Here is a 20272-nt window from a genome sequence, read left to right as displayed (position 1 = left end):
TGCTTCTGTAATATGAAATTGTGGAAAGATCCTCTCTTAGAATTGCTGTCTTTTTTTTTTTTTCTAAATTTTTATCCCACGATTTTGTAACCCATTTTTCCTAAACTTGTAATCCTGGGCGCTACTCTCCCTCTGCCAGCTTAGGGAGAGCCCAGAACTGAGCTCATGCTTCCTTCAATGCATAAGGAGTGAGCAGGCCGCTTCTTATCACCTGATAGGGGGGGAGTTTCCCCGGTAGGACGTAGGACGTAGCGCGTGGAAGGAACACTTTATTCCAACCAGTTCCTTTCCCCTCCATCAGGCGCACCGGCTGACATGGGGGAGGCAGTATAGAGACCAGGATTACTGCATGTTTTTTGTGAGGGTACCTAACCTAGGGGACACGGGGAGAACATGCAAACTCCACACAGAGAGGTCCAGACTTGCCGTGTCTTAACTACTGTAGGACTTACTGATATGAGTTTATGTAATACTGCAGCTGAGACCTAATATCTCCCTTGGACAAGAGGGGGGTTCCTATTTGGCTGGCTGGTAGACGGTTGGTTTCCCTTGCAGGAGACCCGAGTTCAAATCCAGGTGGAGACGCTAAGAACTAAGAACAACTAGTGCACTGGTGAATAATGGCAGTCATCATTATCATAAACAGAAAACGAACAATGTAAAAATCTCTAAACTAACAGCCTTCATCGTTCTGTTTACCTTTTGATAAGGCATGTCATGAGCTGAATTTAGCAGGATTTAGAAAAACTTGGCCATCTTCATCTTGAGTAGACTTGACTACTACAGTATAACAGTGTCTTTACAGGTCTCCCTAAAGCGAAATCTATCCAAAGACTGCAGTTGATTCAGAACTCTGCTGCTCGAGTCTTTACTAATGCCAAGAAATTGGAGCATATCACTACAAGTTCCTCAATCCTTACACTGGCTCCCTGTGGGTCAGAGAATTGATTTCAAAATACTGCTGTCGGTCTGTCTATAAAGCTTTGAATGGTTCAGAATCAGAATCAGGTTTATTGTCACATCACAGATTTACAGAAGTAAAAAAGTGGGTGAAATTATTTTTCGTGCATAGTTCCCATCGTAACGTTGTTTCCATAGAAAGAAGAAGGGGAGGAAGAAGAGGGGGGGGGGGGGCAAGTGGAAAAGGAGATCAAACAAGAGAACAAAAAAAAACCAAACAAGTTATCTACATATTTACACTAGTACCTGAGATAAGATAAGATTTAGGGCCAAATCTTATTGGTTATTGGTTTAGGGACAATATTAATTTTCTGATCGTGCGATATTGTGAACCATCCAGATCTCTAAGGTCATCTGGGAAAGGTCTGCCTTCTGTCCCTATAACCAAAAATAAACGTGGGGAAGCAGCATTTAGTTTTTATGCACAAACTCCCAGAAAAGTGCAGGTCTGCTGCCACTATTTATCTTTGTCTTTCTCTTCTGGACTGTAAATGTATTTATGTTTTACTTATTTTGTTTATTGTAACCTAATGTCATTTTATAATTGTGTTTCCTTTGCTTGGTGTTTAGTGTAAAGTAGTGGTTTTCAAACTTTTTCATGTCAAGGACCCCCAAAATGATATGTATTTGGCCGCGGACCCCCATCTAAAAATATTTTGTTCCAGGGACCCCCCGGAAGCAAAGATTTGAGTTACAAATGTTCGCTTTAAAAAATATGTATTCAAAGATTTGCACACATTTTCAAGATTTTTCAAAAATAGCAGATCTACAAGCTCGTAGCGCGGCACTCGGTGCCGCGCTATGAGCTTGTATATCTGCTATTTTTGAATAGCCAAAGTATAAAAGGTCATAATTATTCTGATGCTATATTTACAAATTTTTCTGGGTACCCCCTGGAACACCCTCAAGTACCCCTGGGGGTCCCCGGACCCCACTTTGAGAACCCACGCTGTAAAGTACATTGAATTGCCTTGTTGTTGAAACATGCTAAACAAACAAAATTGCTGTGCCTTGAAAGTTCAAAGACTGCGTGAGTCACACGCGGTCCTCATCATGGCTTTTTTTCCTCCTCCTCTTCCTCTAGAGCCTGAAGGTGCGGCTGGCCGACGTTACCAGGGAAACGGTGCAGAAGAGCGTGTGTGTCCTCAGTCGATTGGTGAGTCACACGGAGGGGTCAAGGAGGGCCATGTTTGCGTGTGTTGGCCTTTTACAGTGACTATTAGTCAGTGGTGGGAAGTAACTGAGCACATTTACTCAAGTACTGAATTATCAATACTTTTACTTCTAGTGCAGCGGCTAAAAGCAATATTTTGGGAGAATCGTTCACTTGGTGATACAAGCGTGAAACTTGGTACAGATCATCTTTAGAGGTCATTTATCGATTTTTTTAATCGAGCCACTTGAAAATCAAAGATGGCGGCCATTTTTCAAGATGGCCGACATCTTAGTGGGCAGTTAAGTGATATGATGGTTTATTTGGTGATACAAGCATGAAAATTGGCATGAGCAGTCTCTGTGGGTCACTTGACAATAGGCCACCCACAGCTACTTGAAATTTCAAGATGGCGGCCATTTTTCAAGATGGCCAACACTTTAGTGGAGCAATTAAGTTATATAATGGTTTATTTGGTGATACAAGCATTAAATTTGGCATGAGCAGTCTCTAAGGGTTGCTTGACAAGAAAACACTCCCAGCCACTTTACATTTCTATTTTCAAGATGGCCGCCCCCTGGATCCTCAAAAGATACATTTTCTCATAGAAATGTATGTTTTTTTTTCATTAAGGACGATTATACGATTATTATTATTATGCTAAAGAACAACTTTTAACACATCACAATATAGTTGTGTTGATTTGTTGATCATAGATAGATTAGATAAGAGTGAATATCTGCACTACCAGGGCACACTGGTGATATATCACTGCTGTTAAACTCAGAGTGGGGTTCAATGTCAGCTAATTGAAAGTTGGTATCCCAAATGCTGTCTAATTTACCCCAAAACAGTTAGATAGCCGCACCTGAATTGACAGGTTGTGCCAGCACGGGAGAGCCGAGCCAAGGTTAATGGGGTTTTAGTTAACCGGATGGTGTACAGATCGCTCAGGATTTAAATGGCATTGGATGAACGATCGAACTAAGTGTAGGGTTAAGGCACGAACTTAGTTGTATCCCATACATCAAAGTGCTTGGTAAAAGGTGGTAAAAGGATAAACCCTCGGCCTCTGCCTATGCTGCAGACATGGCAGAAGCCATCATAGCAGTTGTGAAAACTAACTGGGACAGATGTTTAATTTGTCAGCAGGTCACCAAGGAAAAACTCATTCAGCCGAGTTTATTCAACAGAGAGCACGATCGTACTGGTTATGATACCATTGCAAGAAATGTTCCATTATTTCATAAGATCAATGCTCTGCCTATCTTACTTAGTCCAACCCGACTAGATGAAGGTGATGGCATAGAAAGCACATCGACAAGAAACAGAGCAAAATATAATTCAAGCTGTAAACTTAGGTTCAACAACACAGAGCTGGAAAGGGCCCAAAAGAGAGCATCTACATCTGCTGAAGACACTGAAGATACCAAAGATATCCATGTCAAGAGGCCAAGAAGATCTAATGTATGACCGGTCCAGCGATGTCACAACTGTGAACGAGGCCAGGCTTGATCTCTTTGCCAGAAAGCAAAGACAATATGACTTGATCCCACCAACTCAAGCAGCACTCAAAGAGCATGCCAAACATGCTTCTTATGAGGCTGGATACGTGTGGGGACAGGCATTGAAGCGACATCCACAAATGCAGAGCCCATCTGACTGGGGATGGGTGGAACAGGACGAGAAGTGGAAAGTCTTCTGGACTCCACTTCCACCTATTGCGGAGAGTTGTTGGGAGTTGACCAAATGTGGGTGCTCCAAGGCATGTACTGGAAGGTGTAACTGCTTCAGATATGGACTCAGTTTCACATGCCTATGTAGTTGCCCCTGCTAGAACCTATTTGCATGTTTATTTTGCCAGAGTTATTCCCTGTTGTCCTCTGTGTTTTCAAGTGGAGGCCTATGGCTCGGCTTCCCCTCGTCACATCGACGCATCATGTTTTACTTTTTATCTAGTCTATTACTGTGTAATTTTCAGTTGTTACTTTGTAACATTGCTTCCACTGCCTTCCACTGCCATATCTAACAGTGAAGCACATTTTCAGTTTAGTTCCTTAGTATCGTTTGTCATGGTTCCGTGGCTATTGCCATTCAGTATTAGCCATTACTCATAATTTTGGAGCACTGTCCGTTCAGCACCACAACTGTGCTTATCAGCACCACAACTGTGCTAATTTATTCATCTTATTTTTTGTTTCCCCACCCCTTAGTATTTATTTGACACATGTAATGGCTGTTAGTTTAAAAAAAACAATATATATATATATATATATATATATATATATATATATATATATATATATATATATATATATATATATATATATATATATATCCTCCCTTGTGACTGTTACCTTGTCGTGGTAAGGGAGCTTGTTTAGGCCTACCTCAGTGAACCCTGATAGCTATGCCGGTGGGAGGCAACTCCTGACAGGTCTTACCAAACTGGACAGGTCGTGGGCGAGGAGTCAGACAAAACACAGTCAAACAACCTCTCTTGACAGAGCTTTTTGAGGAACCCAATACATTTCTATGAGAAAAGGTATCATTTAAAGATTGACATCTTGAAATTTCAAGTGGCTGTGGGCGGTTTCTTGTCAAATGACCTTTTGAGACGGCTCATGGCAATTTTCATGCTTGTATCACCAACTAAATGATTTCTTAAGCTTAACTAGTCCACTAAGGTGGTGGCCATCTTGAAAAATGGCCGCCATCTTGACATTTCAAGTAGCTGTGGGTGGCTTATTGTCAAGTGACCCACAGAGACTGCTCATGCCAATTTTCATGCTTGTATCACCAAATAAACCATCATATCACTTAACTGCCCACTAAGGTATCGGCCATCTTGAAAAATGGCCGCCATCTTGGATTTTTGAGTGGCTCGATTAAAAAAGTCAAAGAGTTGACCTAAAGGAATGTTCATGCCAATTTTCACGCTTGTATCACAAAGTGAACGATTGTTCCTACTATCTGCTCTACTATTCTACCCCATTACATCTCAGAGGCAAATATTGTACTTGTTACTCCACTACAATTACTTGAAATCTTGACTTAGATTCAGATTATTAGAAAACATGCATTAACCACTACAAGCTATATATACTTCGGCTATATGAAAATAGCCGATCTACAAGCTCACAACGCGCCGCATCGTGGCGCGTTGTGAGCTTGTAGATCCGCTATTTTTGAAAGATCTGTATACATTTTGAAAACTTGTGAAATGGGACATTCTGCTTAATAAGTACTTTTAGTTTTTGTACTTTAAGTACGTTTTGAAGCCAATACCTTTGTACTTTTACTCGAGTACATTTTGAATATTTTGAGTATTTCTACATGGTGGAATTGATACTTTTACTTTAGTGAAACATCTCAATACTTCTTCCACCACTGCTATTAGTTCAAGCTCACGTCGCCCCAGTAGTGGAGGACAAGTAGAGAATTTCACAACAGCGCGAGAGATATTTAAGATTAAGATATCTAAGCAGTATCACACACGGTGGAGTGCGGTTGGTACTGAATATCAGGACGGCTGTGGTTATGCTTGGCGCTCGGCCACAGCACGACCTCCTCGAAGTGTGATATTGCTTGTATACAACAAGTTCTACAAGCACCATTTATTTAACAGCAATAAGCGACAGCGGATAATGATTTGTTTGTTTGTTTAAGCATTTGGCTCCGCCAACACAAATAGTTGTCGGACTGGACTGTTGCCAAGCAACGCATAAACATTTTCCTGCACACCAGCTTGCTGCTTTGTATCTACAATGTTACCACAGACAGGACAGCTACTTTGTCTGTATGTTTACATTAATTGTGCAAACAGTGAAATAAGAGTCTGTTGTTGACAGTCAGGTTGGTGCCATGTGTGATTCTAAATCTTGTGACACTGAACAACCCCGAGATGGCAAAGCATCGTTCCCGACCTTTTCACCCACAATTTGAACATTCGTCTGGAACAGAGAAGGGGAATACCACTCATTTTCAACATTGAACCATGAGCTGTTGTGTGGAAATAAGAAAAAAAGTCCCCCTTTCTATGTTGCCTAGAACAGTGGTTCTCAAACTTTTTCATGTCAAGGACCCCCAAAATGTATTTGGCCGTGGACCCCCATCTAAAAATATTTTGTTCCAGGGACCCCCCAGAAGCAAAAGAATAGAGTTAAAAAATGTTCGCTTTAAACAATATATATTCCAAGATTTGCAGGCATTTTCACGATCTTTCAAAAATAGCAGATCTACAAGCTCATAGCGCGGCACTCGGTGCCGCGCTATGAGCTTGTAGATCTGCTATTTTTGAATAGCCAAAGTGTAAAATAATGCTTTTTTTTAGCTCAAATGAAAAGGTGACACAGATGCGTTCCAGGTCTTAATGGGTTAAATTGTTTATAGGGTCAATATAAGTAAATTAATATATGATAACCTTTCCACAGGAGTAGCTTTTTCATATTTATCACACATTTTGTTATTTTCACCTATATAAATGATAGGTGAATAGGATGAAAAAGTTATCACCATGAAGCTTCCCCCAGTTGATTACTTACATGAAGACAATGCTTTATCGTAATTACAAGATTTCTGAAATTGTATATTTAAATATGCAAATGAGGTATTGTATAGGGAAATATGCCAGAATTTGCATACATTTCCAGAATCAACATTGGAACATTGGACAAAGCCAGAGTCAACATTCTTATTTCATTTTGTTAAGATGTTAGTCAAAGGTTTTTAACGAGGGAATATTCAATATCCATATGTATCACTCCATAGATAAGAAAATACTGTGAGCAGGCATAAAATAAATCATTTTGGTGGCCAAATTCTAGTTTTGTTTTTGTTTGTTTTACCTTCTTATACACCAAGTCAAAATTAACTAATGAGTTTGTTTCATATGACAGAGAGAGAGTTTGCAGGACCAAATGATCAGTTTATCAAGTAAGATGAGTTAGTTATGTGGAAAGTAGGGACCCAGAAGGTAGACGGAGGCTGTTGTATTGGTGAACATTTCAGTTTTACTATTCAAAATAATATAGAGACCGATAGTATACAAAGGAAGGAGTGTGTGCCAAGGGAGGCATATGTCAGGGAGAAGGTTCAGGGGTTCTGGGACACATCAGGGGCCAGGCACAGCAAATTCAGTCCTCTATTTCCGAGTCAGTCAAGTCTGCCACTGTGATAATCAGGTCCTCTTGTTTTTATAGACATTAGGAACATGTTGGTTCTCAGCATATACTTTCAAATTGGGGATATTTACAAGACTTATTTTCAAATTATTTGAGTTGTGTGGAAAATCTTGCATTAAAAAGCCATTTAAGCATATATGGAAGTATTTAATAAGTAAAATAACCTTTCCAATCAATTCCCCATACTTTAATTAGAGAGAGAGAGAGAGATTTTTTTTCGTAATTTCTTTCTCGATTCAAAGTCAATTTTACCCCGATTCAGCCCAGAACTTGCCTCTTCTCAAAAATGTCATTATACAATTTTTTTTATTTTTATAATCGATTCTGAATCGTCCAACAGGAGAATCGCGATTCGTATTCGAATCGATTTTTTCCCACACCCCTAGTAATCAGTAAACTCATTTATGTGCATGGTTCAACTGAAGTAGCATGACTAAAATATTCCTAGTGCACAGACAGGAACTCATACAGGCTGCTGGAATTCTTTATTGAATGAATGTTAATAAGCATGGTCCTAATTCCAGCTCAGCATCACAAAGCTACGTTATAATTCTCCCTCCTGTCAGATGAGTCATTAATTCACACAGATAAGAGTCTTTATCTCAATATGCCCAAATATGGATTACTGATGTCATAGTACTGACAACATTCTGATCATAAATTTTGCTAAAATAGACAGAGTAACGTCATTAGCTATTCCATATAAAGATGTCATCACGCAATGACATCACAACATTATTGTTATTGTAACATTATTACATCAGATATAATTGTCCTTTTAAATGTCGTTATTGTATTTTCCAACACAACACCATTCTGCAACTTCTGGAAGCAACTTGCCCTGCCTTCTAACAACCTCTTCTGTAAATTAGTTGCACTGATTCACAGTGGTGCTGGTGTGTGAAATGTTTCACTGGACGATACATCTGAAAGGAGGTTATGCAAATTACTGCCCAGCTGCTGTGGTAGTCGGACACAAGCTGTACTCATTTGGGATAGGATACAGTAACAGGAACAGGAATGACCAGATTGAAGTTCACATCTTCAACACAGTGTCTCTACGCTGGATTAAGTTGCCCCCATGGACAAATGGAAGAGGAAAACGTCACCTTGAGGTTCCCCGCGTGGGCAGGGGCCACACAGCTGTTCTGGTAGAAGATATTGTCTACATCTGGGGGGGATATCCTTACTGTAACGTGCTTTATTCATTTGATGTTGACAACCACAGATGGTCAAACCCCAACATTTCTGGTACTGTTCCAGAGGAGAGGCAGTGCCACTCAGCCTGTGTCTTGAGGAAGGTCATGTATATTCATGGAGGGTTCACCCAGCTGACTGGATGCACTAATGACATCTACAAGTTGGACACCACCACAATGGTGTGGTCTTTAATTAACACCAGAGGAACTCCACCACCTGTTTCATATGATCACTCTGCCACCATCATCGGGACAAATATGTTTGTATTTGGGGGCTTTGGGGGCCATGGGGTCGTCTGCAACATCATCAGAGTGTTTGACACAGAGACCAACTGCTGGCTGAGCACACCTTCTGCACAGCTTCTTACAGGAGAACGCAGGGGTCATTCAGCCTTTGCCTACAATGGAGAGCTGTACATATTTGGTGGAAATTCGGACTTTAGTAACCAGTACTTCAATGATCTGTGGAAATTCAGTCAAGAGACCTTTTCGTGGAAGCAGGTTGAGCCCAAAGGGAAAGACCCGTGTAGGATGTCTCTGATGGGCTGTCTCATGGTGGGAGATCGTATCATCATCTTTGGAGGATACAAACCAGTCTTCACACCCACTGATGACCTGTACATATTAGATTTAAGTCCTAGCCTGAAGACATTATGCAAGCTATCAGTTATTCATTATGGTCTGGAGCAGTCTGAACTCCCACATGACATCAGGTGGGAACTGGCAACCATGACTACCAACAGAAACAGAAAACCGACTGCACGGTAGCGCTGTCGCCTCTCAGCTAGAAGGTCCTGGGTTCGATATCCCCGCCGGGGACGCTATGGGCACTGGGGGGCGTGTTCTCTCCTCCGCCTCATCAGTGCCCATACCCTAGGTGGGGTTGGCGAAAGGGCCTCTCTGTGTGGAGTTTGCATGTTCTCCCTGTGTCTCCTAGGGTAGGTACCCTCACAAAAACATGCAGTGATACTTGGTCTCTATACTGCCTCCCCCTTGTCAGCCGGGGCGCCTGACAGAGGGGAAAGGAACTGGTTGGAATAACGTGTCGGGCAATCTGGGAACCCATCGCCAAATAAAAAGGAAAAACAGCGCCCTCTGCTGTTTTTTACTCTTTCACTTGGCTCTGGGGGGAGCTAAATGGAGCACCCGTGCGCAAGGAAACCGGGGTTTTTGGTCTACCCTCAGCACTCCACTTCCGGTGGTGCGCTTATGTTTTCATTCCCACCATTTCTACACGGAACACTAACACCACTTCTCCCAGAGAACATGGATCGTTTTGGTTATAAGCCCACTTGTTTCTATGATGAAAGAGCAAGTTAAAATGTGAATATCTTTCCGTGGTTTTGTCTGCTCCTAGGACGCTATTGTTAAATGAGTTTCGGTTTGTTTTCAGTGGGAAGCGAGAGCAGACAGTAAATCCCGCCCACTACATTTGATTGGGTAAAGCGCGGCCTGCTTCCTGATCTGAAGGCACGCCCACTTGTAGGCCAGTGCGTACACGTTATGACGAACCCCCCCGACAGATTCAAGCGGAGAGCAGAATCTGTTCTTGAGAGATAACGTGTCGGGTGATAAGAAGCGGCTTGCTAGGCATGAACTCGGCTCTAGGCTCTCCCTAGGCTGGCAGAGGGAGTGTAGCGTCCAGGATTACATAGACAATTGGCACTGGGTGAAAAAATGGGTTACAAAATCGTGGGATGAAAATTTAAGAAAAAAAAAAAAAAAACAGCACACACACACACACACACACACACACACACACACACACACACACACACACACACACACACACACACACACACACACACACACACACACACACACACACACACACACACACACAGTGAGCCCACTATAAGTAAATAGATATATAAATAATACATACATAAATACATACATAAATGTGGCAACAGGGTCCAAGCATGGAAAAAGATGATTATGAGATGATGATGTAGAGGAAGATGATGAAGATTTAGATGATGGCTCCCAGGACACATACAACATAAGTTGGTCACAGTGAGATTTGAACTCGCAACCCTACATATCACTGCATCAGCATACATCAGCATACATCAGTACATCAGCATACAATTTGCATTTAACAATATAGGGGTCCACACATTCAACGCATGATAACTACCACTAAGCTACTAGTCTGCAATGGTTATCATGCCAAACTGTAAACTAGAGATGTACAGCTAGTCAAAAAATAAATCCTGGATTTGCCCACCCATTTGATAATCATGGCTCAATTTTGGGGCTCTGGCTCATGGACTATTAAGAGGGCGGGCCAAAGAGTACACTGGCCGTATGTCACTGATCACATGACCCCAACAATCAATTCCCCAGTTCTAGGCAACATAGAAGGGGGGGACTTTTTTTTTCTTATTTCCACACAACAGCTCTAAGGTATATTATGACATGGTTCAATGTTGAAAATGAGTCGTATTCCCCTTTAAGACGACCAAAATCACACTGTCTGCAGAGTTTACAGACACCTTAAACCATGAAGCTAACACACACACACGCGCACACACACACACACACACACACACACACACACACACACACACACACACACACACACACACACACACACACACACACACACACACACACACACACACACACACACACACACACACACACACACACACACGTATGAGCTTGAGATCCTGACTGTGTGTTGGTCTTCATTTTCAGCCTCTGTACGGCCTCCTTCAAGCTAAACTCCAGCTCATCACACACGCCTACTTTGAGGAGAAAGACTTCTCTCAGATCTCCATTTTAAAGGTGAGAAGAACCTCTCTCACGGTGGCTCAGATATAAATAAATAAAAACACCATGTTCCTTTTTTTTCTCCTTACTGGTCTCACTTCCAGTGGTGTAAAGTAACTAAGTAAATTTACTCAAGTACTGTACTTAAGTACAATTTTGATGTACTTTTACTTTCTTAAAGTATTTCCAATTTTCAATACTTTTTCTTCTACTCCACTACATCTCAGAGGCAAATATTCTACTTTTACTCCACTACAATTATTTTAAAACTTGAGTTACTAGTTACTTTGTATATTTTTATTTTATTACAAAACATACATTAACCACTTCAGCCCTATATACATTTCGGCCGTTTGAAAATAGCCGATCTACAAGCTCACAATGCGTCGCATTGTGAGCTTGTATATCTGCTATTTTCAAAAGATTTTTTGACATTTGAAAACTTGTGAAATGGGACATTCTGCATAATCAGTACTTACTACTTTTGGTACTTAAAGTACATTTTGATACCAATACTTTTGTACTTTTACTCGAGTAAATTTTGAATTCCAGACCTTTACTTGTAACAGAGTACTTCTACATGGCAGTATCGATACTTTTACTTATGTAAAAAAAATGAGTACTTTTTTCACCACTGGTCTCACTTCTTGCTTTGTCCTCTTGTTTCTATAGGAACTGTACGACCACATGAACGGCTCCCTGCGGGGGTTGACTCTGGAGGGATCACAGCTTTACCTAGGTGAAAATGGCCGCCATTTGATCTGTCTACAACACCAAGCGGTTCACAACCCTTTTCTCGATCAGGGTCCACTTGAAAATCTTGAAAGCGCTCGTGGCCCAAACATCTGACCACTTAACTCTCTCAGTGCCAATGAAATAAAAAAATATGTTCATACTGTGCCAGCATTTATTTATTTATTTTTTAGTAAAAAAAAAAAGTGCTTATGAAGCGAGATACAGCCTTTTTCAGTTATAAGTTAAACAAGGAGTGAATGGAGCGGCAAATCTTCGGATCACGATATCTTGGGTTCTGAACATTATTTTCAAAAAAAAAAAAATGCGGGCAAATTTTATCGATTTTTTTTTTAAACTCAGGATTTTTCGTTCTGGCACTGAGGGCATTCAGAAAAAACTTGTTGCTTGGCACTGAGAGAGTTAAGTGGTCACATGGGTGGGCCGCGTGCATTTTCAGAGCGTCAGCGTGCTTGTTTTAATGATCAATCAATCCATTGTGTTCTGGCTTGGCCAACATGGTATTCGTTGCTGTCCGGCAGAAACCAGCTAACTCCATTTTCCCGCTTTTGCATTTTTTCCCCCTTAAATCAGTGCTATTGAACGCCCTTTACGTCTGTGTGTTGGTAGAAAAAATATTGAACCAATGAAAAGTATTAAAAAGCGCTTCTGACAAAACCAGCTAATCCATCAAAGGGGGTGGAGTTAGGTGCTTTTGCTGACTCCAGGCTCCAACCCCTTTTAACCTCCAACCTCATTGTGAGCTTGGAGGTCCATTTAAAGGGGTAGTTCACCCCCAAAATAACTTTTTTTCTATTGATTACTGACCATCTGGAGCCTTGAATTCATAGATATTTTTTTGTTTTTGTCACATTCCTAAGCCAATAATTTGATTATAATAAATGTGTCCCCATTGATTCCGGTAGGAGACACAAATGCATTTGTGTCTCCTACCGAATCAATGGGGCTAAATGTATTATAATCAAATAATAAAGGAAGGAATGCGACAAAAACAAATAAATATCCTTGAATTCAAGGCTCCATGGGGTGAGTAATCAATAGAAAAAATATTTGGGGGGTGAACTACCCCTTTAAGCTGTTCTTATCAATGATGAACAAAACCTCCACTTTTTTTCTTTTTTTTTTCATTTCCTGAAAAATGAACATTTTGGAGTTAGCTGGTTTCTGCCTGACAGCAGAGACATAGTACTTTAAGTGGCTATTTATCTGTATCACAATGACAAATCTTTTTTCAAGGTTTTAAAGAAAGAATACCATGACATTTAGTTTTCCTTTTTATTTTATTTTTTATTAATGTTATATATTATTTGGGGGCCCGTTTGCAGTATCCTCAGGCCCAACAATTCCCCACAATTTTGGAATCGCTGGTCTACACAACACTGAGCATCTTGCTACGTTTGCATTTATCCACAGTTATGGCTCTCATCTAAAGCATTTGTCAGTCAGAGACAGAGGCAGGGGACAGTGTCTCTTCCGCAAGGACATTTGGACAGGGTGGGAGGCAGGGTCACTCAGCTGTGATGTCAGTGTAGGAAGCGGGGTCAGCCAGCTCTGATGTCATCTCTGTGCCGCAGTAGGAAGCATTGCATGCTGGGACGCAAAGCATTTTTTTTCCTGGCTTATGTTGTCATTTTGCCACTTGGGTGGTGCAAGGGTAAGGATAAAAGGATAGGATAATTCCTTTTAACAGGTCGTTCATGAAAGTCCTTGCGGTCTTGTTTCCAATGAGAACCTGTGAGCAATTGGGGTTAAGAGTCTTGCTCAGGGACAAATTTCATATCATCGGCACATATGCTGGGATAGCCTGGAATCGAACCTGGGGCAACCAGGGCCAGCTGGTTCCCTAGGCGGGCTCACTAACCACTCAGCTATGGCCGCCCCCCTATAGGGTAACGTATCTGTTTACCACCATGGAGTCTGGGAGGTTCAAATCCAACGCATTATATACCAACGCAATTGGACATGTTTGGGGGGAGGGAAGCCTGGTGGGGGAGGGTGATATTTGTTGTTGCACGTACGTACTCCTTCAGGCTTGGGCGGCACCTCTCGGCGGGGAATGTTGAACGGGAGGTGTAGGACGGTGCTGAGTCCTCCCGGTGGCGTATATCCATAATGCAAACAAAGTTACGCAAAGACCCGCCCTTGGAAACGCCCGCCTGCCTCTGATTGGCCAGAGCTCGTTGCCTTGTCAACAACTAATTGACTAAGATGGTGGCACCGCTGTCATCGCCCATCGCGTTACTTTTTAAAAATAAATTACACTGATGTTTCAATTCAGTTATCTTTGATAATGCAAGGGTTGGTGAGTAATATGAATAAGACTAATAGGCCACATGAACACTAAGAGTGTTCATGTGGCCTCAGATATATATTTCAATCAGATATTTGAAATTAGCAGATCTACAAGCTCACAACTGAGTTTGTAGAACAAAATATTTTCAGATCTGTGGCCAAATATACATTAATTTGAGGGTTCCTCACAACTGAGCTTGTAGATCTGCCATTTTCAAGAAAAATCTTGAATAATGAATGTTTGAAACATTTTGAATACACAAAATATATAATGGCCAAATATATAATAATTTGAGGGTCCTTGGCTTGAAAATGTTTGAGAACCACATATTTAAACATTAGGAAACAAGCCCAAATAAGCATAAACCAATATAATACACTAAAAAGGATAAAGATGAAAATACACCTTTTACAGTACAGTCTTGTTGGCGGCCATTCAGAGGCAGCCAGGGCGTTTCAGAGGCAGGCGGGTCTTTGCGTAAGTTGTTTGCATTATGGATATATACGCCTCTCGGTGGGGGTTCCTCACTGGCAGGTGAGCCAGTAGGGTACAAGAGCAGTGGCAACACAGAAATTAAGACTAAATTGGCTGAACAAGCTTTATATTTAAAACAAAGATGTCTCTTGTTTCCTTGTTGCCTTGTATGTTTTGATCCTGACCTGATCTGTTCCATGTCTCTCCTCAGGACTGTCGCCCAGAGATTTAATACTGCACTTTCGACACAAGGTAGAAATATCTTTTTAATATTTGAAAGCAGGACAGTTGCAACGTTGTATGTAGAAATTCAACTTGAAGGAACTAAAATGTAGAAAGACAAGCAGACATGACAGAATACCACTACCAAAGTACTTTATAGCCGATTTATCAAATACAATTTAAGTATTGTAGTGTTGTTTTCAGGCTGTCAAAAGACTGCTGGAATTTTCTACTCAAGTATAGGTATTGACTTAAGGATTACTCGTTAAGTATGATTACTTGTGTTGAAAACTACGCAGGTAAAATAAGTTATTAGACTACTCTCGGTAACAGTTATTTGGATAATGTAGCATCCTGACTGTTACCATTTCAGTATTAACACGACTAGTCAATCTCATATGTTGTATTATGAGAGAAAATCACTTCGGTGACAGTAGAAGAATCACAAAAAAAAAGTGCAAATACATGAAATTGCCATTCAGTTACAGTAAGGAGAGTAATGAGTTACTTTTCACCCCAGGTTTAGGATAAATTAGCATCGTCCGTATTTGTCACTTTTTGAAGTCTTGTCAGATGAATATAATTCTCTGCTTTCATTTCCTTCTAGATTCTCATCCTCTTCAAACTCATTCTACTGGAGAAGAAGGTAGGATCAAATCTGGGATTCAACTTTAATAACTTGTGCTCGCTCGCACGTGTGTGTGTGTGTGTGTGTGTGTGTGTGTGAGAAGCAGTGGTGTAAAGTAACTAAGTGCATTTATTTACTCAAGTACAGTACTTAAGTACACTTTTGAGGTATTCTTTGGGCGGTGAAACCGCCCCTATAAGTGAGGTTTGGATATTTGTACAAAATTTGTACAAAATATGTACTGTACAAAATCTGTACAAAAATGTACCCCGCCTAACCCTGCACCGTGATTGGCCAATCACAGTCTATTCAGGACTGTGATTGGCCAGTGTCACATGACACATGTGCATAGCCCTATATAAGAAACCATAACTTAAAAAAAAACATAATTTGGTTTTTTTTAAGTTTAAGGTTTCTTCCATCATAAAGAGTGTTTCAATAAATGTATTTATTTTTTGTACATGATTGGTTGACTCCATTCAGTATTGTGATTAGCTAGCAAGACACCGCCCACTTCACACAGGGTGTGATTTTTACTTTACTGGAGTATTTCCAATTTTTGTACTTTTACTTCTACTCCACTACATCTCAGAGGCAAATATTGTACTTTTACTCCACTACAATTGTTTGAAAACTTCAGTTACAAGTTACTTTTCAGATATTAATTATTATATTATAAAACAGACTTTAAACACTTTAGGCCTATTATATATATATATATATATATATATATATATATATATATATATATATATATATATATATATATAGGCTATTTGAAAATAGCCGATCTAAAAGTTGTGAGCTGTAGATCTGCTATTTTCAAACATTTTTGTACTTTTACTTTTGGTACTTTAAGTATATTTGTATGCCAATACTCTTGCACTATTACTCAAGTAACATTTTCAACTTAGGCCTTTTACTTGTAACAGAGTATGTTTTACATTGTGGTATTGCTACTTTTACTTAAAGTAAAATATCTAGTACTTTTTCCACCACTGGTGGTGTGAAGTGAGAAGTGAGCTGAAGTGTGTTTCATTTGCATCCCCCCCAGGTCTTGTTTTATGTGTCTCCAGTCAACAGACTAGTGGGAGCTCTCATGACAGTCTTATCACTGTTCCCAGGTCAGTAGAACCTTCACAAAGATGCATTACGCTCTGGTATATTTAACCTGAAGCCGATTCTACATGTCTCCTAAATCCCAACAGTTTTCTTAAAAACGCATGTTTCTATATCAGTGGTGCTCAATATTTTTCATGTCAAGGACCCCCAAATGTATATGTATTTGGCCGCGGACCCCCATCTAAGATATTTTGTTCCAGGGACCCCCCCAGAGGCAAAGATTTGAGTTACAAAAGTTTGCTTGAAAACAATACATATTCAAAGATTTGCACACATTTTCACGATTTTTCAAAAATAGCAGATATACAAGCTCATAGCGCGGCGAGTGCCGCGCTATGAGCTTGTATATCTGCTATTTTTGAATAGCCAACGTGTAAAAGAATGCTTTTTGCGTGACACAGATGCGTTCCAGGTCTCAATATCTTTGCTAATGTAAGTGCAACCATAGCTTGATCTGTGTATCAATCGATGGCAGTTCAGTTGGCAAAGATCTTCTTTGCCTTTTTGTCTCAACATCGTCAAAAGGAATTCACTCAGTAGACCACAGACTGGTATAGTATTACCATAGTACTGCATTAATACAGTAAGACAGTTTACTATTGCTATAATAATACTGCAGATAGTGATACAGTTTACTATATTACTACAGTAATACTACTGACGTAATACATTTGACTATTATCACAGTACTAGTAATTCTGTTCCATGCTGCAAGGACATGGTGATCACTGAGGCGTCACATGTCATATTGTAGATCAGTGGTTCTCAAACTTTTTCATGTCAAGGACCCTCAAAATGATATGTATCTGGCCGTGGACCCCCATCTCAAATATTTTGTTCCAGGGACCCCCAGAAGCAAAGATTTGAGCAACAAATATTCGCTTAAAAATATATATATATTCAAAGGTTTGCACAGATTTTCACGATTTTTCAAAAATAGCAGATCTACAAGCTATGAGCTTGTATATCTGCTATTTTTGAATAGCCAAAGTATAAAAGATCATAATTATTCTGATGCTATATTAACACATTTTGCTGGGTACCCCCTGGAACCCCCTCAAGTACCCCTGGGGGTCCCCGGACCCCACTTTGAGAACCAATGTTGTAGATAATAGCAAAAGTTGATCTACGAGCTTCAACAAAATGAAAGTGTGTGAAAATGTTCGCCTGTAATGACATGTCCAAAATGCCAGGATGCCAGGTTTCATATGTCTGTGTGTCAATTAGGGCTGTAACTATGAATTATCTTCTGTTTGTAACTTTTTCGATTAGTCGAATAATTGAAAATGTAAAAAAATCTATATTCTTTTTTTTTAATATAACCACAAATCAATTACCACTTATGTGTGTTATTTTATACTTATCGCATAACATTTTAATTTAGATTTTTCTTTGCCTAATGACATGCCTCAAAAAGGGATAGAATATGAGTCAGTTCTTGTATTAACCCATTAAGACCATTAAGGCTATTCAAAAATAGCAGATATACAAGCTCATAGCGCGGCACCGAGTGCCGCACTATGAGCTTGTATATCTGCTATTTTTGAAAAATCTTGAAAACATTTTTTTTAATTTTTTTTTCAAAAAACTGTTAGGATTTAGAAAACATTTTTAAGAATCACCTTAGGTCTTAATGAGTTAAATGATGGATTATTGATTATGTTTTACTAATTGATTAGCTCGATTAACTGTCGCAGCACCCCCTAGTGTCAGTAACACGCATAGCGTGGGTTCCGTCTCTCTCTCTCTCTCTCTCTCTCTCTCCAGGTATGATAGAACACGGCCTAGCGGACTCGTCCCACTATCGGCCGCGGGGCAGCGTGTCCGAGGAGGCGAGCGTGGTGGTGCTGGCCGACGCCAGCACGCCGGGGGCCGAGGAGTTCATCTCCGTCTCCGTCACCGACATCGACGGCGCCCTCGTAGAGCTGGTGGGGGAGGGCGGCGAGAAGGAGACCCTCCAGGGGTCGCCGGCAGAGGATGCAGACTCAGAGGCCACCCCCCTCTTATCCGGGACCACCACACCGCAAGGTTATTATAGACCATTGGTTCTCAAAGTGGGGTCCGGGGACCCCCAGGGGTCCTTGAGGGAGTTCCAGGGGGTCCCCAGCTAAATGATAGATTAGGCACCAAATGGACCCTTATGGGTCTGTAACTCTGAGAGTGTACAAATGGAACCAAATGGACCCTAACGGGTCCATTTGGTTCCATTTGGACACTCTCAGAGTTAAATTGACATAGATTTTACAATATAAATTGCGGTCCAAGTGATAGAAATGCCATTAAATGGGGGTCTGTAGCCCTAATGCATGTCAAACTGGGGGTCCTTGAAATTAAAATGGTTGAGAATCACTGCTAGAGCTGTAAAAAATCTTCTCTCATGGGGGTCCCTGGCCTATCTTTTCAAATGGGGGTCTGCAGGCTAATAAGTGTCAATTTGGGGGTCCTTGACATGAAAAAGTTTGAGAACCACTGCTTTATGCCAGCAGCGTCGCATTGGAGCAGTATTATAAATGGTGCATTTATATGAATGGTAAATGGTGCATTTATATAGCGCTTTTATCCAAAGTATTATCCATTATTTCGGGAAGAACAGGACACTTATGATATTGTTATTGACTATTAGAAATATATTGCTTTGTTCTGAATATCCACAGGACAAACTAGACGTAGATAATGTACACTGGACACTACATTAATTGTGTAAACATCCGTAGACATTCTACCCGGAAATACCGCTCTTCACAGTTGTTTACAAACAATCTGATCTGTTCTATAGTTTAGAATATTTCATTAGCTTTCATTTTAATTTTGTAATGTCGTTATGTTTAAAGGTAGGGTAAGTGATTTTCTTTGGTTAAAATAAGTGTTAAATAGCTCTATATTCTGATAGTACTCATTGCTATAGAGTGTTTGTTCAGTAAAAGGAGTCTCCTTATGTCTCTCCAGCTCTTTATAAAACAGAAAAGGCATTTTTGTTTCAGTTTCAGTTTCATTTCCAGTTTTATCCAATCAGGATAGAGAACTCAATCAGGATATAGATTAAACAAGTGACCTTTTAACAAAATACTTTTAGTTTTAACCCAAAAATATCACTTACCCTACCTTTAACAATTTCATTTGGTTTTTTTCTTTTTTTGAAGTGGGTTTGCTAGTTTAGTTTAGTTTTTATTGGGTGAAAATGCTTGGTTTTTGTTAAGTTTTTATTGGTTTCAGTATTAGTTTTTGTTGGTATTTGTCAGGGGTGAGATTCAAAAATGTCAGAAAAATAATTGTGAAAAAAATTAAGTAAATTTTCTCTATGATTTTAGTTACTTTGAGTTGGTTTTGTAAACACACAATGCCGTTTTTCTGTTTTTTGTAAAGCCTCATCTTATTAGTTAACTAAAACATTTCTCAATAGGCTCTATGCACAGCAGCCATGTTGGAAAGAAATTGGGCCTCTTCTTACTTCCTTCACAGGTGATGCTGATTAAGGTTGTGTTCCATTCTGGTCAAACAGAGTCAGGG

The 20272-nt window shown here is 40.2% G+C and overlaps 1 protein-coding gene across 1 annotated transcript in view; it reads left to right on the top strand.

The window, feature by feature from the left end:
* Positions 1-20272, top strand: part of avl9 (AVL9 homolog (S. cerevisiase)) — a 57889-nt gene that overhangs the window by 17532 nt on the left and 20085 nt on the right. The window contains exons 4-10 of the mRNA XM_080417199.1: positions 2045-2116; positions 11199-11288; positions 11946-12012; positions 15005-15045; positions 15623-15661; positions 16698-16767; positions 18533-18793. Of these exons, the coding sequence (XP_080273325.1) occupies positions 2045-2116; positions 11199-11288; positions 11946-12012; positions 15005-15045; positions 15623-15661; positions 16698-16767; positions 18533-18793 (640 nt within the window). The remainder of the gene's footprint in view (positions 1-2044; positions 2117-11198; positions 11289-11945; positions 12013-15004; positions 15046-15622; positions 15662-16697; positions 16768-18532; positions 18794-20272) is intronic.

Source organism: Gymnoscopelus braueri, assembly GCF_963280865.1.
Source record: "Gymnoscopelus braueri genome assembly, chromosome: 21".
Classification (NCBI taxonomy): Eukaryota; Metazoa; Chordata; class Actinopteri; order Myctophiformes; family Myctophidae; genus Gymnoscopelus; species Gymnoscopelus braueri.
The sequence above is the reverse complement of the archived record's forward strand: the minus strand, read 5'-3'. Positions and strand labels throughout refer to the sequence as shown.